The 27,334-nt window shown below is 40.7% G+C and overlaps 1 protein-coding gene across 5 annotated transcripts in view; it reads right to left on the bottom strand.

The window, feature by feature from the left end:
• Atp13a4 (ATPase 13A4) overlaps window positions 1-27,334 on the bottom strand; it is a 130,058-nt gene that overhangs the window by 83,247 nt on the left and 19,477 nt on the right. For 2 of the 5 annotated variants that reach the window (XM_087186692.1, XM_087186691.1), the window contains exons 1-2: window positions 18,282-20,184; window positions 4,358-4,531 (exon numbers count right to left, since the gene is read on the bottom strand). In XM_087186692.1, coding sequence (XP_087042818.1) covers window positions 4,358-4,531; window positions 18,282-18,365 — 258 coding nt within the window. In that variant the 5' untranslated portion in view covers window positions 18,366-20,184. Of the gene's footprint in view, window positions 1-4,357; window positions 4,532-18,281; window positions 20,185-27,334 lie in introns of those variants that run through there. The other 3 variants (XM_087186690.1, XM_087186694.1, XM_004834765.3) reach the window with 2 other exon arrangements.

Here is a 27,334-nt window from a genome sequence, read left to right as displayed (position 1 = left end):
TCCATCTTTGTGATAATTACAAACACATTCTTTTTCCTTCAATGTCATTGTACTTCGCATGCTGTCAGAGACTCAAGATGTGTGGAGAAATTTGTGATGATTAGATTTGAGGCTTGACTCAAGCCGCTTCATTGTGATGTTTTAACAGGCAGCATTTTCCTTTCAGTTTCAGTTAAAGATGCCAGAGCTAGGGGCTTCAGTTCACAAACTTAGAAACTCTGCAATCAGCCATGTAGGTGGCACCCTGAAGTCTGCCAGCCCACAGGGAGCCTCACCTGGCAGCAGAATCCCTGCTTACTGGATTCCTGACCCTGCTAACCCTGGGGCTTGTTCTCTCACAGCCCATGCCCTGCACATCAGCAGGATACTTTGTTTTGTCTGTACTTTTACCCAAAGTTTCTTCTGATAGCCTCTCTCCTATTCATTTATTCATTCATTTATTTATTCATCTACTTATATATTCATTCACTTGTTTATTAATTCAGTAGGTATTTACTGAGTACAAATAAAGACCAGACATTGTTACAGGCACTGGGAATATAGCTATGAATAAAACAATAAAATCCTTGTCCTTATAAAATGATGTTCTAGTGCAGAGTCCTCTCTCTCTCTTTCTCTCTCTCTCTCTCTCTCTTTCTCCTTGGCGAAGAAAGTAGTTGCTTTATTAAAACCTCCTCATTCCTCAGCCACACATCACCTTCTCTATTAAGTCTTTGTTGATTCACTTCCTGCCCTCATTCTGGAGGAAGTTAACACTGCTCTGCATTCAATTTTTGCTCTCTGTTTTCGTGTCTCACTGCTATGGTGCTTTGCAGTTTGCCTTGTATTAAAATGTTCTTCACTTTGTAGTTTATTTTATGGAGTATCATCCATGATTTCCTGATAATAACTCTGGAAAATGGGTATTATCATCTCCATTTTATGGATGACAATACAAAGAGAACAAGTAATTTTACCACCTAGGAATGTCGAAGCCAGGAGTTCCCACATTGCATTTCTATTTCCTTCATAAACTATGGGCACAGGTGAATCCCAGGCACAGTGCTAGTTTATGGGCAGGGGCATGAGGAGGGAATATATTGATCAATGAAAGCAGGATTCATGGAGCTCATCAGATCACTACACAAATAAATGTAAAAATCCAACTATTAAAGTGTTACTTAGGAAAGTTTCGTGATTATGGTAGGACTATATATAACAGAGATTTAATGAAGTCAATATAATCAGGACAGCCTTTCCTGAGTTTCAAAAAGATAAGTGTCAAAAGTGACAGTGGCTGGTGGGGACAGGCACGTGGGGACAGATCCCAGGAGAGGAAATCATGTAGGCAAAGAATTTGAACCCAAGTCTTCTGACTCTCTCTGTGGTATATTCCCTTTTCTCCCCTCACAGTACTAATTCCTTTCTATCGTTTTCCTTCTAGAGATTATACATATTTTTAAAACAGTGCTTGGTGGTTTATTTTTCATTCTTTAAAGCAGCTAGCATATGGCCATAGTAGGTGCTCAATAAGTATTTAATTAAATTAAATAAACTGAACCTGTAATAAATAGTTTTGTGGTTTCTACTACTATTTCATTTTAAAAATGCTAAAGTAAAGTGCCATAGATGAGAAAGCAAGAGAGTTTAGTATCAGGTTAGGTACACATTTCCTCTTCTAAAGCCCATTTCCCTACTCTCCATTTCAATATAGATTTTCATCAGACATCACCCAGAAACCTCTGAGGTTCTGTGAACTGTCCTCTGAGAAATGACTCTATGCTAAGATAAAGTTTTGAGGTCATTCATGTCTATAATGCTGTTCCATTTACATTGTAATTTAATGGTTTGGAAAGTATTTACACACATTTGGCCCTTTCTACAGAGACTATTTGTCCTCCACTTTACTGATGGTGGTACCGAAAGTTAAATCAAATGTTCAGAAGCACAAGAACTGAGAGCTGAAGGACAGTAGAAACTAAAGAGCTCATCACTTCCTGTCCAGTGACCAGACTCTAGGACTGGAGCTGGATTTGGTCTCAGGCGCCATTCTTGCCTTGCCTTAGGCAATGCACTTGTCTACCAGAGCTGCCACAAGCAGAATCCCACAGTCTGGGTGCCTTGATCAACAACATTGCATTGTTTCGCAGTTCTGCAAGCCAGAAGGTCAAGATCAGGGAGCCAGCAGGGCTGGTTTCTAGTGAGACCTCCCTGCCTGGCTTGAGAAGGCCACCTTCTTGCTGTGTCCTCAATGCCTTTGCTCTGTGTTCTCCCACTTCTGGTATCTGTTATTCTCTTTCTATGGACATGAGTCCTGTTGGATTCATGCATCACGTATGACTTCACTAACCTAAATTACCTTTTAAAGGCCCTACCTGCAAATATTTTGGAGGTTAGGGCTTCAATATATGGACTTGAGGGTGGAGCCCACACATTACTCCATAGAGACAAGCTGCTCAACCCCTTCTGCCTCTATTCCTTCTTCTATTAAGACTAAAGCAACACCTATGTCCTTGTGAGGACTAAATGAGAGAATATGTGTGACACGTTGGGAAGAAAGCTGTGCCTGGGATGCAGGCACTCTGTAGACATTGGCTAACTTTTTACTGCACACTGCTTCCCTAGGCATTGAACCAGGTAATCTACTGCTCTCCCTCCACTCACAAAACAACTAAACAAACAAACCCAAAAAATCTGATTTCTCAAAAACTATATGTTGAATTATTCTGGATTTCTTTTTTTTTTTTTGGTTGTTGTAAACACAAACATTGCTTTTGACTTTTCATAAGAGTTCTGTTTCTCTGTCCCCCTTTTTGGCCAATATGCCCCATTGGTACTGAGATAATAATTAGTGCATGAGTTCTCCAATGCTAGAGCTTTCTCTATGTGTCACATAGCTAAATCAAACATTCTAACTAATGTTGACCATTTTCAGCTGAGCAACATTGGGTGTATGTGGTTAATGTATCAAGAACATCAATCACCCTGGCCAAGAGTAGAAGAGAAAAGGAATAAAATGATATACACAAAAATAATAGTATTTTGCCAAAGTAATGAGTCTGTAAGGGTAGTAGCTATCACATGGATCAGGTTCACATGTCCACTATTTCCTGAAACATAGAATGGTATCAGGGTCACATGTCAGCTCTGTTTCCTAAAACATAGAACAGGTAGCTCTTGAGGGCCAGGGATGTGACTCAGTGGCATCACACCTGCCTGACAAGTGCAAGGTCCTGAGTTCAATTCCTGGTACTGGAAAAAAAGACGTGTAGCTCTTGAAGGAACCAGGATCCAAAATGAGGAGTGGAGTTGGCCCCATAGAAACAAGTCAACAAAGACAAATTCCATACAACTCCAAATTTGGTTGAACGTTAGTCTGAGCTTTGTTAGAAATCAGATTGCAATACAGACTTTTTTTGACCACTGTAATCTTGCTGCTATCCTTCTCCCTTACTGCATTAAGTAAATGTTTATCTGTAAGGATTGCTATACATACAAAAAAAGCCCTTAAATTCCTAACACAGGTTTATTTATCAAGAATCTGGTTGTCACTCTAGGTCATGTGGTGCCAAGGTCATTTGATGCCTTATCAGAACCACTGAGTAAGTCAGACAGAAAGGAATGCTCCATGAGACTGCCCTTTCATTCTCTCCAGGAGAAACAGGGAGGTCAGCCTGAGAACCACCTCTTATTAATGGAACCCCTGGAACTCGGGGTACAGCAATTAAGTTAGAAAGTCACTTCCCATGTGGAATTTACCTGCCTGCAGAAATGGCTCACGTTGTCTGAGTGGATTGGGAGCACATACAGAGAAACTCACCAGTTAGTTCAGTTTACCAGAGGGGCAATGACCTTGGGGACAAGATGGCTACTTTTTTATCCCAGTATATCTGCAGAATGCAACATATCCCCAGCAATAACCACGGTTTTCTCAAATCAGCAGGAGGAGATGGCATCATCATCAGGGGGATCCTCCCATCTCTGTCCCAAATCCCGCTCCCCTTCCTCTGGGATCACACCAGTGGGGCGACTAGACATGGATAAAAAGCCTCTAAGGTGAGGGCCAGTGTGAATTCTGCGACTTGTGGCCTGATTTAACTACTTCACACTACTTATTACTTTTAGCTGTTGTCATGGTTATTCTCTGCTCTAACATTCAAAAAGGTCAAAATTTTAAGAGGAATATCCTGTGACATAGGTCTTCTTAAACAAATGGCAGCATACAAAAATCACGCTACTCTTGGTAAAACGGAAGGCTATGACAGACCCTGAGGCGGGGCCACCACCTGCCACCTGTCTTGTGCACATCTTCCAGGGTCATTCCCCAACACGATGTCCAGAAAGGGGCCATCAGCTGCAAAACCAGGAGCATACTTACTGTGGTCCTCAGTAAAACTGTGTCTGCTTCTTGCAAGGAACATGGGACACAGTTTCCCCAAACGTGCCATGCCGGTCTCCAGTAAAACACCAAGGGGAGGACACCCAAGGACAAGATGGATCCAGCAAGACAGAGGGCTTTCCGGCAGCTGCAAGTCCGATAGCCAAATATTTCCTGAAACAGAATCACAGTGAATCCAGATATTGGTTAAGTGCAACTGATGAACAAAGGCTGATTTTAAGCAATGCACTGGGGGCAGAGGAAAAGAGTAGATAAGAGTGTGGAGCAATCATGATGGGAGATGGAAAGAGTAGTAGGATCCCTGACAGAGAAGTTTCAGAGTTGACCCAGACCTCCAAGAAAGAGCAGTTTAGCCAGGAAAGTCAGTTCCAAAGCTTGAGCAGTCAGCTACCCTGGGTCAAGCGCTAGGTGTTCAGATATATGGGTTTCTCTAAGTCCCCCAATCATCCCTGTCCTTAACATCCCTAAAGTGAGATAACATTACCCTCATTTCACTAACAATGAGACTGAGCTCAAAACAACTGAATGGAATCACTTGTCCAAGGCCACCCAGCTAGAAGTTCTACTGCTAAGGTCCAAATCCGAGTCTGTCAGCCACCAATGCTTGAATTTGATTCATAGCCTAATAGGCATGACCATTAGCCATGTGAGCCATGTGACAGGAAGGCTAGCTGATGCGTGACCAAATGATTCCCTTAACTAGGACCAGGGACATGCACAGGAGGGACTACAACCAGGCCTTGAGTTGGAGACAGGATTTGGTGAAAGAATTTGATCATGAAAGGAGTAACAATCAACCTGCCTTTGGGTGTTTAAGGTAGAGCTATAGGTTTCTGTAATCTTCCCTTGTTCAGTAACAAAACAAATCTTATATGAAGTGTGAAACCCACAGGGACTTCTTGGTTTATTTCACCTCACGCTCTTGAGCACCTGCTATGTGTCATGAGAAGATATTATTTTATCCTACAGAGTATAAATTTGAACAAGATAGGAGTCCCACTTCTAATACATGTATAATCCAGACAGACTTCTTCCTTCCAAGAAAAGTCTGGGCCAGAATAGAAAATGAGCCCCTAAAGATTATGGCTTCCATCCCCCACTGCAACTCACAAAGTCCTATACACTGGGTGAAGTTGAAAACTATGGAAGTTGTTTACCTTTTTTTAAATTATAGTAAGAGAACACATTACTATGAGTCCTCCTCAAAACACTCCCCCTTTCTTCCAACGCACTTATCCCATTGTCCTTGCCACTTTCTAAAGCAGTTCTGGGACTCCTCTCTCGTGACTGTCTTTGGTTTTGCTGTCGTGGCTGCCTTGATGTCTTGAATCGACTCAAAATGTTTGCTTTTCAAGATCACTTAGACTTTGGGGAAGAGCCAGAGATCACATAAGGCCAGTTCTCATGAATAAGGTGGATGAGAACACACTGTCATGTTTTTACCAGCCTGCCTTTCTGTTGGATGGCACTTGGCAGCAGCATTCACTGAATTTTCACCACATCTTGTAAAGACACTCATGAAAGAGGACTCCAGAACTGCATCACAAACTGGCAATACTGCAGGGAGTATTTTGAGGGGAATGAATGGCAATATATCTTTTACTGTAATAAACTTTTAATGTAAATTTACACCATATATTTTGATCATGACTTATACTTTTTGCTGATTACAATGGCTAAAACTAAGAAGTCATAGAATGTCACAGTTAAAAGGACAGATACTAGCTCTTTCACTGGGTGTGTGACCTTCACTAAGCTATTTAACCTCTTTGTTCCTCAGTTTGTCATCTGTAAAATGGGAGTAGTGATGCCCTCGCCTTACAGGGCTGCTGGGAGCTCTCAGTCAATGGCCATGTGCAAGGGCTACAGGAGCAGCTGCTGTGCAATTGATCCCACTTCCCTAGTGGAGCGCTGAAATTCCAGCCCCTGGTTTATTGGGCAGTAGAGCCAAGGATTCCTAGTGTGGACAGTGGATAACAAGGGAGTTGAACAGAAGACTTTACACCCACTCACTTCTCTGTCTCATCTGATAAAGACTACATTACCAGAAAAGTTTCCCTGACCTGCGGCTGAAGGCTGCTTACACGTGTAATTATTAGGCGACTTTCTATTATTTGCAGAACTACAGGAACTGAAAGGTATCCTGAGACACTATCTACATCGGGTGTAACTTTTATAAAATGTTCACATTAACTCAGAAATACAAGCCCTGGACTTATTGTGCAAAGCAGAATGTCCACCCTGACATGAGTACTCTTTGGCCCCAAGCTCACCCCATTGCTTTCCAGATGCCAAGGCTGGAATAGCTCTGCTCTCACATCCCACCTGCCACACGCACAACAGGTTCAGCTCTTAATGTCCCTGTCCTGAGTCCAGCCACCATCTGTTCCATTTGCTTTTCTGTTTCTACACTTTAGCACAGATCAACTTCTCCCCGCTCCCAAACCTCATCATTTTCTTATTTTTTAAAAAATATACATTTAACAGTTTTCTTATATTTCCATCCAGTTGAGTCCCATGTAGCTGGCCCAAGCTACTCTGTTCTGTTATGCGAACCTCTCTGTTAGCATGCCTTCTTTATGGCCTGTACAGTCAGAGACCTCTATATCCAAATTATCTCCATGTTCATTATTAAGATAAAAGAAACAGAAATCATTGTCTTCATTCTCCAGTTAAGAAAACTGAAGTTCAAAGTTACTATATATAATAACAGTTATTATTTGTAACTAATTATTATCGATAACAATGCCAGCAGCTAACATTTATGGGGCACTTAAAAGTGCTTCACCAAGCACTTTACACATACTCTCCCAATTAGTTAAAAACTATTCACTAAGTTTCCCAAGGTTCAAAGCTTATAAGTAACTCAAAACTGGGCTTCCAGTGTAGACATCTATAATTCAGGAAGATAATTATGGGAGCTGGCCAGTTGTACTCTACAGCTCTTCTTCCTATTTCTAATTTCAGTTTAATTTACTAAATGTTTATTAAGCTCCTGCTAAATGGAGCCATGTTCTAGACCCAGAAATAAATGAGACAATATCTCTAGCATTAAGGAGTCCATTAGTTTAGTGGGGAAGAGAGACACAGAGATAAAATTTAGCAAAGAGAAATGAACAGCTTATAGAGAAAAGTGACTTTACAAATTGTCATCTGAATCCAATCAATAATAACACTGGAATAACAATAGACAAGAGTGTCCCAGGCAAGGCAAGCAAACCACTTTCTGTTAGACCTCAGTGTCACTACTCTGAAAGCTCCCTGGCTCTCTGGATGGTGTACACTACAAGTCCATTCAGTGGCTCCTAACCCATAACCCTGCTGAATTTTCTGCAGAAAGGATGAAAAATGTGGACAAGGAATGTTCAATTATTCCTTACTGCAGTGAGTCGAATTGTGCTGACTCAAAGTGAACTGCATAGCAGGAACTATTAACAGGCATGGGTTTCAAATTGCAAAAATTAATATGGTCCCATTATTATCAACTGGCAGCAATTTGCTGCCTACATTTCTAGAGTGTCCTCCGTGTCCCTGATGCTTGAGAGAACCCTACCTGCCACCCTGCACTCCACCAACTCTTACCTCCCACAAAAAGGGATCAATGAGCCAAAACAAGAACATGAGAAAAATATTAAAAGACTATTACACAAATAATTAAACTTGTGGTAAGCTATGTGCATTACGGAACAGCAAAGTGCCCCTTTATCCGTCTCCTGCCTACACATTCTGTTCTTCCCTCTCTGAGCAGCCAGGTCTCTTTCATTCTTAAGTCAACTCTGGCTTCCAGGTGTCTAGGGCTTCTCCCCTACAGTGCCACTAAGCTCAGAAGCCAAACGAGGTTCCCTAAAACAACAGTTTAAACTTTCCTAGTCAACAAAAGGTTAATAGAGAACCAAAATCTAAAGACCTTCTCCTCAGAAACACACACACACACACACACACACACACACACACACGACCATCTCCATAAACATTTGGAGTAGGAGGAAGATTTCCAGGCTTTCCACAAGGCCCTGGTTGAGAAAGGTCATGAGGCTGAATCAAGCAGATCTTTCAGAATTTATTCTCAATAGTTTAACTTAGGGCCTGACATCAGGTAAGAACTTGGTGACTACAGAAGTGTGAAGACACAAGAACCTGGAAATACAGGTAAGGGTGAGAACTGGGACAAGACAGTGGCTGTCTCCGAAGGAGCTGTCTAGGGTGATATCATTGCATGGCGACCTCTACATCCTGAGAGTGGCTCTCAGCCTCCTAGTCCCAGAAAGTGCCAGCAGGACATGTCTCACCAGGAAGGCTCCAGAGAAGCAAATCTCAGAGGCATGCGTACAGTGAGAGAGGGAAATGAGTGTAACTGTCACACCAACCAGATAAATATGAGGTGCAACACAAAAACCACAGTGGATGCTTACATTTAAAACAAAGAATTTGCGGCAATAAAAGACACATTGCCATGAATCCCCCTTGTTTCCAACACACTTTTCCCATCATCTTGCCACATTCTGAGGCCATTCTTGAAGTCCTCTTTCCTGAGTGTCATTACATGTGCTGGTGTGGCTTCCTTGGTGTCCTGAATTGATTCAAAACATCCACCCTTCAAGGTCATTTTGACTTTGAGGAAGGGCCAGAAGTCACAAGGCACCAGATCCAGTGGATGCGGTGGATAGGAATTCACTGTCATGTTTTACAAATGGCGAGGAATATTTTGAGGAGGATTAATGGTAATGTGTCTCTCACCATAATAAATTTTGAAAATTTAAACATGCCTGGTATTTTTCAACCACCCTGTATGTGTGTTGGTATGAAGAGCACATCCTCCCTCCAGCAGCACTGTGTCGCCATCGGGACTGTCCTGCCCTCAGGGCCAGATGCAAGCATAGTGCTTGAAACGGGCTCTGATATCTTCTCTGACCATTTCTCCCCAACGCTATGTGTCTTTCTTCCACAAATTAATTCATTCAATCAAATTACAGTCAAATCTTCTTGGCCTGGGGAGGATTCAGTCTCCAGAAGACAATTTTGCATTTCTCTACAAGTGTCATTAAATATTTGAAAGTTTTAAATAGTTTCCATTTTTAAAAGTTTACCTCCCTGAAGATAATTTCTTTTACCTATTTCCAATGTTGAGTATGAAAAGAATGCTTCACTGTAATTTCCATGCATTACAACAAATTGCGCTAAATGAATGCAATTTACCTGACTGTCTACCTCCATCTTAATAACTATTAAAATTTCTGCCTCAGTAGTTTCTTGTTTGCCACTGTTTAGCATGAAGGAGAGATTCCTACACTTTTGAGTTAATTGGACTTTGAGAGTCAGGTAAGAAATACTCAGCCTGAATCCCCTAATCCAGAAACCTAAAGACTCAATGATAAAGAATTGCAGGCAGCCCTCTTGTCCACCTGGTAAGTATTTCTCAGAACTTTAAATTGTTCCTCCACATTTATTTTCACAAAAGATTATGACCTCTATTTTTTCTTCCAAATAAATCATAAATTGTGACAATATTGTCTCCACATTCTTACACTGCAAGAATCACCTAAAGAACACAAAAAGGCAAATACAAAATCATCCCGGAAATAAACCAAATTCCATGCAGTGAAAGAAGATTTTGTACCCTACGGTCTGTCTGAACAATGGGATTTTAGACTACACGTCAAACATGTGAGCTCCAGCACCACCCAGCAACACGGGTGAATCTTGGTAATAGAACAGGCACTGAAAGCAGTCATGGCAAAGGACAACTTTTTTCTTTAATATAAACCTTTTTTATATATAACCTTTTTATAACCTTTTTTATAACCTTTTTTAAAATATAAACTCAAAAAGCAAGTTAAATTTAAAAGCTATTTCAGGACACATGGAGATAAAAGAAAACTATGTAGAAAAGGAAGTAAGGGAAAGATGAATATAGGATTCGGCACAAGGCTGCTTCTATGAGGGGAAGGGAGCAGAGCGGCAGGTCATCCCATTAAGTGCAGATCACAGCTAAGGCCCTAGCTTTTGCTTTTTCATGTGGGGTCATCAAATGAGTATAAGGAACCAATTAAATACTGTAGTTATTACAATGCAACACAGGCCAATAATACCAGTGTGTCTTGAACCAAAGATTATAGTCTATCAAATTGTGAGCACCTGAAGCCTTAAGGGAAAACAAAAAAAAAAAAAAGAATGAATCAGACAGAGCCAGTAAGAGATACCCCATTCTGAAAGACCGCTTCTGTTTCCCATGGGTCTTGTCATTCTTTATTCTCCCACGCTCAGGCCACACGTCAGTTCCTCCTCCCATCTCACTGACTGGGCTGCTCATTGGAGCCACAGCCTCACTCTGCAGGCAAGTAGATCCCAGCCTGGGTGACTTGTCTCCCAAGGGACATTCGGAATGTCCAGGGGTATTTTTGGCATCTTCAGTACCAGAGAACTAGAAAATTTTAATTTTTAAATCTATGAAGGAAGAGATTCACACGTAATATGAACACGGCTGTGGACTGAATGTTCCTTTTTTAAATTTTTTAAATTTTTTTTGTTTTATTGGCGCATTTTAGGTATACAATATGATGACATTCATCTCTGGACATTTGCACCTTTACGTAATCTCTCTTCTTTCTTATTTTTTCCCCATTCCCCTGCCCTCCCTTCAACCCCTCCATGCCTCCCTATTTACAAAGATTTTGCTTCCATTTTTTCATTTTCTCATATTAATTCCATTCCCTTCTTTCCTTTCCCCTACCCCTCCCACTTCCCCTTCCCCTTTGCCCCTTTTCTTCCTAGTTCACATTATCTATTATACCTTTTAGTCCTTATTTCAGTTTCTCACACTAGAGAAACTATTCGGTATTTATACATGTGTGTCCTATTTATTTCACTTAAGAGTATGCCCTCAATGTGTGTCCATTTAGCTATAAATGTCTCTAATTTCTCATTTTTTAAGGCTGAGTAGTACTCCATTTTATTTTTAAAAAACACACACATTTTCTTTATCCAGTCTCCAGTTGATGGGCAATTGGGCTGTTTCCAAGTTTTAGCTATTACAAACTGTGCTGCTATGAACATGGGTGCACATATATCACTGTGGTCTGAATGTTCTTTGAGCTCCAGGGCTCATTGGTTGAGGAGTTGGTCCCCGGGGATGGCAGTGCTGGGAGGGGTGGAGCCTTTGAGGTCAGGCCTACTGGGAGGTCCTTGGGTCACTGGGAGCCCTGACCTTGGAATAGACACTGGTCTCCTGCACTAAATCCTGGACAGACTGAGGTGCTCTAAAAGCCTGAGCCTGGTCCGGAAGTTGATCGCCAGCTTCCTGTATAACTCGCCATCCCTTCCTCTTGTGCACATTCCTGCCATCTGCCCCGAGACCTTCTCCAGGCCTGTGCCATGCTGCTTGTACGCTCAGCCTCTGAAACTATTAGCTAAATAAATCTTTTTCTTCAAACACATCTTGCCACAGGTATTTTGTTATGGTGATAAAAAGTAGCAGATACAACCACTATGGTCAGTAGTGGTCACAATTCAGTTCAGCAACTCACTTCACAGATCAGGAAACTGAGGTGCAGGACAGAAGCAAACTGCCCACCTGGCCTCCCCTTCCTGTCCCTTCTGACCTTCTCTTGGGCCAGTCTTCCTCTAGCTCACTCTGCAAAAGCCTTGAGAATTATTTCCATTTCCTTGAGTTCACCAAGCTCTCTCCTGCCTCACCAACTTTCCGTGGCTGACTACTTCTTATCTTTTCAAGTAGCTTTAGGTATATGCTTCTCAGAGAGGACTTAGCCAATCACCCTATGTAACTAAGCCCTTGATCTCCTGCACCCTTTATAATACTGTGTAACATTGTCACAATTTACAGTTTGTGGTTTTTGGGTTGTTTTTCTGTTTTCTCTTTTCTCCTTACACCCTTCAATGCATAAAAATAAATTTAAGTTCTGTCAAATTAGGATGCACTCAAGTTTGTTCCCTTTAACACATTTTTCCCAGCACCACATATATTATCTGCATGTACTGGGCATATGATAAATTTTTGCTAAATTAATAAATAAATGAATGACTTACTAAAGGAAAAGAAAGAGAGAAAGAAGGAAAGAAAGAAGGAGGGAGAGAATAAGGGAGGGAGGGAAAACAGAAATGACAGAGGGAAGAAAAAATACAGGGAGGAAGAAGATGGAAATTGATAAATCCTTACTTTTCTTCTTCCTAGCTCAACAAACTTGGTCCAAATTTTACTGTATTTTCTTCTGGAGCACTGATAGTAAAGAAGTCTCCTGAGAAAAAGTGTGTCTGCTCAAGTTTGTTTCATAAACAGCCTCCAGGTGCTGCTCTGTGACTTTGGTCACTAGAGAATGTCCAGTGATCTCATCGTTTGCATTACATTTAAGTTCACCCTTAAAGCCAGCTTTTCTTGAATGTATGCTTGCATATTTTTTTTCTTTTTCTTCCTCTCCGGAATCTGTCTCCAAACGTGAGGACATGCTAAGAGTAAGGCTGACTTTCCCAAATTCAGAGAGCTCAAGCAGGAGCCTGGGGCTGGCAGGAGCAAACTGCTGGGTATCTGCTACCTAGGCTTCCATTCTGTTCTAAAAGGTAAGAGTCCACAGTGACCACTGTGCAAATAGCTGATTTCCCCGTTGTGTATACTACTTTACAAAAAACATGCACAGGAGAAATAGTCTCGAAGACAGCTGCACCCCACTTTGTATTAACAATGTTTCTGCCCACTGAGCAGTGGCATGAGATAGCTCTGAGGGGACCCGAGGGGCTAAGTGTCCTGACCACCATGCCAGAGAGCTGCGGTGTCACATAACCCAGTTCCTTTCTCAATCTGGAATGTCATTTCTCTCCCATTCCCAGCTGTGGAATGTCACCTCTCTGGTCCCTGACTCCCAGCTTCTCGGGCTTGATTGCTGAAACAGTGGGACACCTATCATGGGTGTCAGGCCCAGAACCAAGGAAATGATGACAAACATGTTTCAGTGCTGCGATCCTCAGCATACAATCTTCAGAATATCCTCACTTCAGTTCAATTAAAATTGCCTGCGCGGTCTAAGGCCATGAGAAAGGTATGTCTGCTAAAGATAAATTTGTCACCCGTAGAGGGCCAACAGGAAAGAAGATGAATTTAAAAATAACATAATTCAGGACAGAAAATATTAAGTGCTTTATGAAGAGCACAAAGGAAAAAATTAGTTTCAAATGATGAAGAGATCCTACTGAGATGATAATTAGAAAAAGTCTTCCAGGAGAATTGCTACTTGAAATTGACTTAGAGAGAATTGGTGTGATTTCATTAGCTGAGAAAGGAAGGTAGGCAAAGGGAGAACTCCAAGTGGAAGAACTAGCCTTCAGCAAAGGTGCTAAGTCTGGAAATGTAAAGTATATTTAATGACAAAGTGTCAATTTAGCACACTACAGGAGAGTGTACAGTACTACAGTGTTACAGTTAACCCAGTCACACACACGGTTAGATAAATACACCTTTTTGATGGACCTTAGGTTCCAGGATGTCTACATTCTCCCAGCTAGTGGTTAGACAAAGAAGGTTCCCTGAATCATTAAAGAATACACCTACATAGCCGGGGATTTAGCTCAGTGGTTCCGGCGCCTGCCTTGCAAATGCAAGGTCCCGAGTTCAATCCCCAGTACCAAAAAAAAGAATACACCTACATCTTTCCCAAGCCACCACAAGTGGACGCCTAAAACCGGCATTCCCAGGAAAAGTCAGGGCAGAGCTTGCTACCTACAGCATTCCAGCAGGGCAAGAGTTCAATCATGGAAGTAGGCAGAACAGGTATGCTTAGCTTTAGTTTCTTTGTCTAACAAGGATGCTACCAGGTGGGAGTATCAAAACTCTTCCTTGTCATACCAGTTGGCTGGCAGGAAAGCAACACATCCCACCCATCGACAGCAGACAAGGTGGTGCCCCCCTGCCCCATGGATAAGTGTTCCCCCAAACATGGGTTGAAGGTCACTAAAAGGCACAGTTCTTGTGAATAATAACTTCTTCCTATATTCCTATTCATCTAAATATCTATTTTCCTACATGCTGCTTTAATTCTCACAATTCTATAAAGAAATAACATCAGCTGTGGGTCAGAATAAGGAAAATAAAGTTCAAAGAATTGAAGGAATGTACGCAGAGTCACCCAGCTGGTAGATATCAGAGCCAAGTCCTTCTTAATTAAAACCCTTTCTGCCCAAAAAGCCTGCTCTGTTGTGGTACTCCCTTCTCCTCAGCACTCTCATATTTGCATCGGTAGGTGTCACAGGGGACAGTCCTTGCTGATTGTTCACATTTGAGCTAATGGATGTGCTGCCCAAACTAGTTCCTGGGCTCCCCTAAAACAGGTTGTCACAAGCTTCAAACTGCAGAGTGAAGAAATAGGTAGGATGAACTCCACCCAGCAGCCAGACCCTGCTTTCTGCAGGTGACGTTTGAATCTCTGGGTCTGGCAATCTTGGGCAAGACACATTTTCTAGGTTCTCCTGTGATGCTGAGACTGACAATTCTCTTGCTGGAGATATTTTTATTATAGAAAGAGATACATTTGGCCTTTCTTCCCAGTTCCTGACACAAAGTAAGTAAACCCCTCAAATGTCCTGAACAATAGGAGCGTGTTTTGTTACTCATATTGAGCCCCTTTGAATCATACCTGTGTGTATGCTAAATGTTACGGTTTGGATCTTAAATGTTCCCCAAAAGCTGCTGAGTTGAAGCTTTGGTCCCCAGCTCATGGTGTTATTGGGAGCTGAAGGAAACTCTAGGAGGTGGGCCTCAAGTGAAGGATGCAGGTCACCGGAAAGTAGGTGTGTTTCCTATTCTCCCCCGCCCTTCCACTCTCTCCCCCCCACCCACCCATCTCTCTCTCCTTCCTGGATGCCATGAAGTGAGCAGATTCCTCTGCCACACCCTCCTAGCATGGCGTCTCTGCCTCAGCATAGGCCTAAAAGCAATGACATCAGCTGACCTTGCACCAAAATCAGGGGCCAAAATGTTTCCTACTTTAAGTTGAATTTTTCAGGGTTCTCGTCACAGCCACAAAAGGCTGCTAACACACATAGGCTGCAGAAAACCCTAAGGTAACTCTTGATGGCTCCTGGATAGCTTGAGGTTGGGAACTGGTGGGCAGACAGTTGGAACTTTCAGCATGATCCCCTGACTTCTGGGAAGAGGAGAGGGGCTAAGACTGAGTTGAGAATCAATCTAGTGTGTGTAATGGATCTTCCATAAAATCCTCCAAGTGACAGGATCAGAGAACTCCAGAGTAGATGAACACATCCAGTGCCAGGAGGGTATCACACCCCAAATTTATTACCACAGATGCTCCTAAATGACTCTATCTGCCTCTTCATCTGAATATTTGTTTTTATCTTATAACAAATCATTAACAGTAAGTCAAATGTTTTCCAAAATTTTGTGAGATGTTCTACCAGTTATCAAACACAAAAGGGTGTGGAGTATGGGAGCTATTCAACTTTGTACACACTTCAGACAGAAGAGTGGGTCCCTGGGCCTCTGATATTTGTGACTGGCATCTGAAGAGGGGGCAGTCTCGTGGGACTGAGCCTGTAAGCCTGTGGAGTCCAGCACTCACTCTAGGTAGCACTGGACTGGATTTTAGGACACTCATTTAAGGTCCAGAGAACGGGTCGGTGCCCAAAAGAGAAAAACCCTACATATGTAGTGTCATAAGTGTGGAAAGAAAATCAGCTGGATATCTGAGATACATAAGACAAAAAGTGCACAGACTGGTCACTCTCTGGGAAGGCCACCATAGCCAGCCAGTTGCTCACTCTACAGCCCGTGGGCCCTAGACCCGGCACAGCACACAGTAAGGCAAATCCCCCGGCCCCCAGACCTGGCTGTGCCACCTGTTAACTTTACCATCTGGAAGTCACTACCCCATCTAAACAACAGGAATCACAACACACCTACCTCACAAAACAACTGTGAGAACAAGAGGCGTGAAAGCTGTGGAAGTATTCTTCCAATATAAGCTGTTATTATGAGGGAAGGCAGACTTCAGGCTGATTGAGATGCTCAGTGACAGAGGGCGCCTCTGCCTCATTCAGATCTCAGCTTCCTTCATCACACAGCCTAAAGCAGCTACCCAGGCACCGAAGCTCAGCACACTAAATCTTCACCAGCCCTTACCTGTACCTGATATTTTGGGTGTTGTGTGTGTATGTGTAAATGTGTGTGCAGTGTTATTGGAATGTAAACTTCAAAAATGGAGAACAACTTCAGTCTGTCTTGTTGATGGTAGAATCCTGGCATATATAACCGTTTCTGTAATAGAATAGGCCCACAAATATGCCTTCAGTGAATGAACGGCTCCAATTACATTGTAAGGATTCCAGTCGAAGGACACAGACTAGAATGTTACTGGGCTGGTAGACAGAGAGGCCAAAAGTGATGATCACACACCATTAGGATCTGCTGAATCCTTAGCAAGCATCCAGTTGAACTCCTCATTTTTCAAAGAAGGCCAAGAGATCACAAGATAATTCTCAGAAAGGACACATAGAAGCAAAACATAGGAAAAGCAATGATCTCCTTCCAAAGTCACACTTCCTCTCTTTAACCACTGGAGAATTGATCTTGAAAACAGACTTTATCCTCCAGTATCATTTGTCCTTATCCCCAGGTATAATTAGTCATTTAACATAGGATTTTAGAAAATGAAAACTTATCATGAACTCTGAGAGAGGGAAAAATCAGAAATGGTCTGATCATGCATTCCTTCAACCTCTGTGACAGATATTTTCCTGGCTTCCACACATCCAATAAAGCAGGCTTTTCTTCATAGGGAAGCCTGTTCCATTTTCAGGCAGTGCTTCTGACACCTACACTGTGAGGAGGGACTCTCAGCTCCCTCCCACAACCACACATGAAAGTGCACACACAGGAACACACACACACACTCTTATTTTGAAATTTACTATCACTAAGTTCTCTTGCTGAGAGGACCTGAAATGATTTCTATATACAGAACGTTTATAAAAGTGTGTAGAAAGCATGCTATAGACCACTGATGACAAACCTTTTAGCTTTTTCAATAATAACAAACAGCTGGCTGCAGCACACATGCCATAGGTTCTCCACCACTGCTTTAGATCAATAGTTGCATTCTTTTTAGTATAAGAATCCTTCTTAACATGGCTGATGAGAGATAAACTATTAAAACGTTTAATTGCTAGGCATGAAGGTGCCTATAGTCCTAGAACTTGGGAGGCTGAGGCAGAAGCATCACTTGAGTCTACAAGTTCAAGATGAGCCTGGGCAACATAATAAGACTCATCTCAAAACAAACAAATAAACCACTTTTGAAAGCAGTGTGGCATGGTGTAGTAAGGTTGAACAGTTGCGAACCATGAGAATAAGCAATTTCACTCCCGGTATATTTGCTACAGAAACATTGCACATGTATACCATGACCCACAAAAGAGGAAAGGTCAAAATCCAAAAGTCCATCAACAGTGGCACTGACTTTCAAAGCATGGTCTATCCCTGCACTCTGGAAAGCTGAGGCTGGAGGATCTCAAGTCCAAGCCCAGCCTGAGTTGTTGACAAAGCAACTTAATGAGACCTTTCTCAAAATAAAATAATGAGACAGGGAATATAGCTCAAACCCTGGTCACGCTTCATATGGTATAAGTATAGTTGTAGAGTGGTATGCTCTGCACAATGAAAGTGAATAAACTCAGTTTTATTTAACAATATGGATATATCTCAAGAATATCCATAAGAATAAAGCACCTTTTCTATCTTTCCAAAGAAGAAAACACAAAAGAATACAGTATGATTTCAATTATATAAACTTCCAAAATATTGTCCTATATTAGTCACTTTTCCATTACTGGAACAAAATATCCAACACCCACAATTCAAAGGAGGAGAGGTTTTATTTTGACTCACAGTTTCAGTGGATTCAGTCCATAGTGGGCTGGCCCCAGAGCTGAAACAGCAGCCCATAATGGCATGGTGGGGAAAGGTGCTCATCCCATGGAAGCCAGGAAGCAGGATGAGAAGGCAGAAGCCAGGACCAAGAATTCACCCTTCCAGGTCACACCCCCAGTTCCCCACCCCTTCTGACTAGACCTCTCCTCTGCATATGAGAGTTTGGTGGGGGGGGGGGGGCATTTTAAGATCCAAACCATAGCATAGTTAGAAAAACTTTTTAAGCAGGAAAATTATAATTATAAAAGTCATATGAGAGTTTATCTCCAGGTTAAGGGAGGACAAAGAGATAGGTCATAGTTAAGGAGTGCCCAGGGGGACCCCTGGAATGCTAGTGGTATGCTATTTTCTGAGTTAGACAGTGACCACCACATGGGTCTTGATGTATCATTAAATTGGTTGTGCTTTTTTTGCCCATTTACATGCCATTTTAAAAATACCATGCACTCTCAAATGGTTGAGATCATCTACTTTTGCTTATTGAAACCATGTCAGTGCTCATTGGGCACATGAGAACATGGACTCATGGCAATAACTCTAGGACTTGTCAAGAGCTGTGGCCTCCACTGGTGTAGGGGGAAGAAAATTACTGGCTTAGAAACAGGAAGCCTAGTTTTTAATGTGAACTCTGGCCCTATTAAACATCCTTTTCCTCTGTCTGGTCTCTTTTGCCAGGCATAACAGGAAGGGTGGAATTATATGATCTCTTGGGTGTCTGTATATTTTGATAACTGTTTTTACAGCAATGGGAGCCATCTGAATACCACCTATGTGACAGCTTGCAGCCCCCTCACAGGTACACATCTAAGGTCATAAACTCTGATGAAGAAGCTGGTCTCCATCTCAAAGCTGCCCACACAGCTCTCACTCCACCGCCAGCATTCTGATAGGGAACCATAAAGGTTGCTTTTGATGACACTGTTTATTCAAAGTGGCGCTCACGTGTTGCACAGACCACCTGCCTGGCCACTGTCAGAGTCTCTGACAGAAGGAGTATGTCACATGCAGAAAGCCTCAAGTTTGCCCCAGGAGTGGCAACGTACCTGCCATTGTGTGACTCCCTGGCCACCGTGCCACCTTAACCAAGTGAACATTAGAATCACCCATTGCACCAAGACTATGCAATGCATTTCTACAGCTGTGTATGAATGTGAGCACAGCCTTACAGGAGATTTCTGGAAATTCTTTAGATAGCATCATCAATCCATGATGTGTGGTTCTGGCTTTGACTGATAGAAAAGAAACCCCCTGTCTTCTCAAGAATTTCAAGCAATGGAGAGAAGTGGCAAGAGGTGAAATTAAAATAGGTGAAAAGGAAGTGAATGACTTGATAAGAACAGAAAATCGCTTAGAAGAGTAGAACAAAAAGGAGGCCAGAATTTCTATTTTTTTTCAAATACCCTGTCCACCTGACTCAGGGAAATTTCAGGACATTAAACACTGGGTCAGATAATAATAGTATTAGCTCAAGAGTTGTTCTTGCTTTTATTGTTATTGAATGCATATACACTTAATAGATCAGAAAATAAAAACACAAAATCTTTACATTCCTACAACCCAAGATCACCACAATTTATAAATCAGTGCATACTACGTTTTTTCTTTTATCCAAATGAAGCCATACTATAAATGAATTTTATAATCCACATAATGTCCTCCATTTTTCTAGGTCAGTGAAATGTTACCACATGTAGTACACAAACCATATTCTAATGTCACTAATGACCCCACTAATCTACTGCAACTGGTTTTCCCAGATTGATTTGACATTACTCTATTACTTATTCTATTTGATTAAGGAATGTTCATTTTATAATCATTCATTAAGCTGTACATATTTTGTGCATTTTCTTATAGGTCGAGCATACAATATTAATGTATACTATATAATGTATATTAATGTATATAATGTATATATTAATGTATATTATGTAACAATACATATCAATAATTTCATAATTAAAAAGGGAGAAAATATCAGACATTCTTATCTGATTATCATGGTACTTTTGATGGTTCTTCTAATCCAGCTCTTTCTTTGTCTCATGATACTGACTTACTGAAGGGGCAGTTGTTCTACAAGAGTTTCTGCCCTGATAGCCACAACCTGAATGACTTCAGATGCTGTACAAAGGCAACACACAAGTGACTTCATCTTTACCTTCACTTGTTTTTATGTTTTTGTTCACAAATAATTACATTTGTTCCACAAGAGAATGGTAAAAAGTAGCCAAAAAGTTTTTGTTTATAAGGAACTTTATTTTTGTTTTGTTCCTTTGCATTCTAATTTTTAAAATTTAGGTAGAATTTCATATCAACTTAAATTTAACTCTGAATGAAATAAAAGAAGGGCTTTCCTTCTTAGGAACAGTACTTAGGAATATTTTCATATAATGGCACCCATACAAAAATGATAATGTTTTTCTGGTGCAGATGGGATAAATGGATGAGACTTTTTGAAGCTGGAAGGGTCCAACATCTCAACATTCCTGTGAGCACACAGGGCCCTCTATGACACAGCAGTTGGATAGTTGAGCCTTGTCCCACATTCAGAACAACACAATATCTTTCCCTCCTTTCCTTTTGTCCAATCAAGTCAAGTCGGCAAAGCTAAACTTGAAGTGAGTATGTCTCTATAACTACTCACCATTCCTAGTGGTGCCCTATACTTTCCCACCTTTATGCTTTTATTCTAGCAAATTTTTAAAATTTTGTTTTTGGTTGTTTTGTTCTGTTGTCACATGCCTCTCTCAACTTTATTGCTCCCTCTCTCAGAGGAAAAAGTATATATCCTAGAAATCTGTACAAGTCTTACTCAGATGAAACTTTCTGCACAGCACCTCCACAGTCAGAATTAATCCTGAGTTCAAAAACAAACTTACCACCTCAACACTCTTCTCTCTCTGAATCACCAGCGCACGATTGCTCATCCACTTGTATGACTCAGAAATTTAGAAATTTCCTTTAATTTTCTCCTCCCAATTTCTCAAACATTTATTTGGTCCAATGTCTACTAATTGTCTTCTAGATAATTCTCAAAGTGCTTTCCTTGCTCCAACACTGACTCTACTACTTCATGAGCTCAACCTGTATTCTCACTGCAATCACAGCACGAGCCACTGCACATTGATCCACCTCTGAGGCTGTCTACATTGCTATGAGATGATCATTCTGATTTCAGTTTCTACTTGGGAGCCAATTGTCTGGATTTGTCCAGTACTAAGGGGTTTCTCTGGATATGAGACTTTCAGTGCTAATGCCCAGAAAGTCCGGCCAAGAAAGCATGGTTGACCACACACATTAAACCCTTGAGCCCCTTTACAATGTATTTGAAGTTCCTTCTGATCCTCTCCATGCTATCTTTTCAGACTAATTCTCTGTTCTCCCATCCCACTCCACCACACACCAGCTTTTGCCAAGCTGCTCAAGTCCTTCGAATGGAATGTGCTCTGTTCCTTTCCATCTCAGTACCTCTGTACATTGTGTCTCCTTGACACAGAGTGTCCTCCTCCTTATCTGGTCTTGCTAGTAAACTCCTATTCACCATCAAGATTATTTTTTGGTGGCATTTTGTCCCTGAAGTCATCCAGAAGTTGGCTGTGGCTTTCTCTGTGTTCTCAGGGCACCTGTGTATATTGCTGTCATAGCTCAAGTCCACTAAAACCTGTCCTCTACCAGATGTGGAGATATAGGAATTTTCTTTGTATAACTAATGCTTGGCATGGGGGCTTTCACATAATACGTGCTCAATAAATGAAGAAGGAGGGGAAGGAAGATATTGACAATATTTATAGAGACCATTCTGCCTTCTGTGTAAAACTTGTGAGGTTTCCCAACTGATATGTGAGCATGCATATTAATGGGACATGGTGTGATAGTACATGTATACAACGTGCAATAATCAAAACAAAGTAATTAGCATATCCAGCTCCTCAAATATTTAGTATTTTAGTTGAGAAAAAAATATTTTGGGGGGGACTGGGAGTCTAGCTCAGTGGTAAAATGCTTGCCTAGTATGTGGAAGGTCCTGTGTTCAATCCCTAGCATGTCAAAAAACTAAATTAAAATAAAATAAAACACACAATAAGGTTCCAGAGGCTTCCTCTGAAGCTATTTTGAAATATATAATAAATGATGAACTATAGACACCCTTCTGTGCTATAGAATACTTTAACTTAATCTACCTAACTGTAGATTTATACCTCTTGATCAACTCTTTCCTATCCTCCATCCCTCCAACCCTCCCCAACCTCTAGTAGCCACTATTCCACTCCATACCAATATGATCAACTTTTCCTGCTTCCATACATACATGAGGACACATGGTACAGTATTTGTCTCTCTGTGTATGGCTAATTCCACTTTACATATTTATCTTCAATTCCATGGTTGTTGAAATAACAGGATTTCATTCTTTTTCAGGGCTGAATTGTCCATCGTATATATGTACCCATTTTTTTTATCCATTCATCAGTTGAAGGACATTTATGCTGTTTCCATCTCTTGGTAATTTTGACTAACGCTGTAGTGAACACAGGAGTGCAGATGCCTCCATGACACTACTAATTTCATTTCCTTTGAATATGTACTCAACAGTGGAGTTAGTGGACCATAAGGCAGTATTATTTTTAGCATTTTGAGAAACTTCCACATCATTTTCCACAATGGTAGTGCCAATTTACATTAAAATTTGTGTTTGAATCAGTTGAATAAAATATATGCTTCTGTCATCAGTGTTAGTCCCTTTAGTCAGAAACAGAGATTTGTCTACTTTAAACCTCTCAATATCCAGGCTGCAGGAAATCGCATATTTGTTCCATTTATATGATTTGGATATAAGGCTGAGAAAAGAGAGATCACATGAAGGTCTTTGCTAAAGGACCTATCAAGTGGGATTGCAGGGATGTATAAAATGTGATCCAAATATTGGGGGCTGCCCCTTCCCCAGAGAGATTGCCATGTATTTGCCTTTACCACAGCCACTGCTTGTCTTAGGGTAAAACCTTTTCATTGCTAAATAAAAAGGACTGGATTAGGAATCTTCCACCTAACCTCAGCACTAGAAACTACTGAAACAAATCTTTTCCTCAACTATACACAGAAGTCTCTGGCCACTGTGAGAAAGTGATTCCTTCCTCAGTGATCACACAATTTCTATCTCCAAGCCAGGATGTCTACACCAGTGGGCCTAAAGATGGAACTACCAATTATGTGCATCAGAATCTCACAGTTACTTGTTAAAATGAATGTCCTCCCATGATCACTCCAAATTTCCAGAAGTATGGTCAGGGGACCGGAGTATTTCTTGTTCAGTGTCTCAGACGCTTCTTATGACAGTGGCATTTTGGAACTGCCACTCAGTAATGTTTTTACTGCCTCGTGGTTGTTGGGAGAATTAAACATGTTTTCCATAAAGTCCTAATGTAATGCCTGACATGTGGCCAATGTTCAGCACTTATTAGTCACTACTGTTTCATTCTCTATTTACTGTGTTATTTTAGCATCCAGTATGGGGACTTAGAGATAATATACCATCAGCAAACTAAATTATATCAAATTTTTGAATAAAGTTGGAGAAAAAACTGAACACAAAATGCTATTTCTGTCTACTAAATTCGCCAAGATCTTTGCATTGAAAACTGAACAGAGAGCAACTCCAAGGGAATTCTTGTCCTAAGCTGATTGGATGCTTCAGAAAATGCTACAAACTTTCTGGAGAGCAATTAGAAAATTCAAGAGCCTTAAGAGTGTTCCTAATTATTTGGTGCAGTAATGCAATCACTATTTCTAGGAATCTACTTAGAGAAATAATCTTAAAAAGATACAGTTCTATAAATATTTTATATTTTTATGCACAAATATAAGACATCCATACACATTAGAAAGAACTCAACTGCCTAGCATTAGGGGAAACAGCAAGTGAATTATGGTAGGTCCTCCAAATGGAATATTGTTTAATCTTTAATGTCATATTTGTAATAAATTTTAATAGTATAAAGAAATGTTCATAGTGTCAAGACAAACAAAGACACTTATAATTTGCATTCAGTAATTCAGATGAGTATGTATAGGAACAAAAAGCTTGAACAAAATATAGGAAATGTTAACCAAAACAGATGTTTATTTATTTCCTTATTCTTTTCCATGCTCTCAAAAGGTTATAAATAACAATTTAAAAGTAACAGGGAGTACAGTTAATTTTTTGGTTCCTAACTAATTCAAACACAAGAAACTGGCAACCCATAAATAAAAGGAGAAAAAAAGAAATTGAAGGGGGAGGAGAAGAAAAATAAGAAAATGGGGAGGAGGAGAGGGGAAAGGGAGGAGAGGGAGGAGAAGGAAGACAAAACACTGCAACAAAAGCCAGTTCTCTTTAGCCAAAAGAGCAGAATGGAGACAGTGTAGCAACACAGAAAGCTTTGTTAGACAATGAACACCACAGGAAAAAATGTGGCCTGCTCCCACCTCCCTCCATAAGCAAAGACCACGAGAAAAGCCAAAACTTCCATCTTCACCAGGCTATCACGAGGTGCTTGTAAACCACCTCTGAGATGGAGTCAGAGAAAACCAGAGGGACCTGGGCTGCCATTTCCACCAGATGGAAATGAGTCCACTTCCTCTCTGGTTCAGTGGAGGCCATGTGGAGCCTGGGCCTCTGCCCTGACCAGCCTTAACCAGGCTCCCTTGCAGCTAGCTCCCTGCTGAGCTATTGTCAGAGGAAGGCTGGTGGGGAGTCAAGACTCCCATGGCATCAGTGGAAGCCATATGAGGAGCAGGAGTGAAGCACTCCTAATCTTTAAAGCCAGAGTGGTATCAGAGGAACCCCAATAGAGAACATAAGCTTCCACCCCTACCCACACCCAGCAGAGATGAGGAGCCCCTCACCTAATCTTCTAATGTCAGCAGAGGTTGGGTGGGCAACCTGAACATCCACTACTCATGGGCAATAATGGGACAGTGCCATGCTCTTCTCCCATTGGAATGATGCAAGCAGAAGCCAAGTGTAACATCAGGTTTTTTAAATTTTACTTTATTGGTACATTTTGGGTATATACTATAATGACATTCATCATTGGAAATTTGCACCTTTACATAATCTCTCTTGGTTCTTATTTTTCCCCCTTCCCCTGCCCTCCCCTCCCTTCAACCCCTCCATCCCTCCCTATTTACAAAGACTTTGTTTCCATTTTTTCATTTTCTCATACTAATTTCATTTCCTTCTTTTCTTTCCCCTACCCCTCTCACTTCCCCTTTAACATCAGTTTTTAAAAGATCCAGTGTTGTAAAATAATGCCCAAGAGATTCAGGCTTTAATTTTTTTAAATAATCACTCATCACATAAAGGACCAGAAAGTTCTCAAAATGAAAGAAAAATGACAATCAATGCCTGTCAATACCTAGATAACAGAGATGTCAGAATTATCTAATGAAGATTTTAAGTAGCGAGTAATAAAATGCTATAATACTTGTATGCACATTTAAATGAAAAAATAGAATATTTTGCTAAAGAAATAGAAGATGTAAAATAGAACCAAATAGAAAATATAGAGCTGAACAATACATTACCTGAAATTTAAAAACTCAGTGGATAGCTTAATAGCAGAATAGAGGGACAGAGGAAAGACTCAATGAAGTGAAAACTAGAACAATAAAAACTGCCCAATCTGAACTATAGAGAGAATACACACTTTAAAAATTTGAACAGAGGTTCAAAAAATATAAACGTAAAAATTATAACAAGAGATATAATTATCTGTGCATTGGAATCCTGGAAGAAGAGAAAACGGGAACAAATGAAAAACAACTCCAAGAAATAATAGCTGAAAATTTCCCAAATTTAGTGAAAGACATAAACATACAAATTTGGAAGCTGAATGAATCCCAAAAAGAATAAATCCAAAGAATTCCACAGAAGGAAGACTAATATTGAAAGCTATAAAAGATAATGACATATAAAAAAATCTTAAAAGTAGTCAGAAAACTACTTAAAAGGGAAAACAACTTGAATAACTGCAGATTTCTCATCAGAAGCTGCAAAGGCCAGAAGGGAGTAAGTAGCATGACACATGTCAAATGCTGAAAAAAATTAACAGCCAATGCAAAAATCTCATATGAAGTGAAAATTTCCTCCAGAAATGAAAACTGAGAAATGCTCAGATGAAAGACAATTAAGAGAAGTTGCACTCCGCACTCCAATCTGAATGAATGGCTAAATGAAATCGTGGTGTGGTGGGGCAAGCCTGTAATTGCAGCTACTGAGGCAAAGGTACCGAGGCGGGAGGATCTAGAGTTCAAGGACAGCCTGGGAAACTTAGTGAGATCCTGTCTCAGAATCATAAAATAGAAAGGGATGATGATCCCATCCTGTGGCAAAGCACTTCTGATTTCAATCCCCAGTAAAAAACAAACACACACGCACAGGCGCACACCTTGGGATACCAGGAAGGAAAGAGAGACCATGAGATGCAAAATGAAGAGTTAAATATGATTGAATTTCCTTCTCCTTTTACATTTTCTAAATTACATTTGATGATTGTCACAAAATTAGAAAATTACACCAGTTATGATGACATGCACCTGTAGTCCCAGCTACTTGGGAGGCTGCCTTCACAGGAGAATCACTTGAGCCCAAGAGTTCAAGGCCAGCCTGGGCAACATAGTGGGATTCCATCTCAAGTAATAATAATAATGATGATAATAACAATGTTATGACATATAATGGTACAGTCAGCATGGTTCTAAATGTCGTGAGAATGTTTAGGAAAGTTATATAAAGGAGGAAAATGAAAGCATGAAAAGATAAAGTTTTCTAAACTTTGCTAAATCTGATGAAGAGAAATACCAGTAAACTGTAAATTATATGCATATAATGTAATATCTAGTACAACCGCTATAAAAGCAAAACACCATATATAAATCAAAATGGAATTCTTAAAATTATTCAAAAAATCCATGAAAATCAAGGAAAAGAAAACACAAGAATAAAACACAGGACAGAAAACTAAAAGTAA

Source organism: Heterocephalus glaber, unplaced genomic scaffold (genome assembly GCF_053883595.1).
Source record: "Heterocephalus glaber isolate CG9 unplaced genomic scaffold, H.glaber_assembly_v1.0 deba00001504, whole genome shotgun sequence".
Lineage (NCBI taxonomy): Eukaryota > Metazoa > Chordata > Mammalia > Rodentia > Bathyergidae > Heterocephalus > Heterocephalus glaber.
This window is presented reverse-complemented; position numbering and strand designations above follow the sequence as displayed.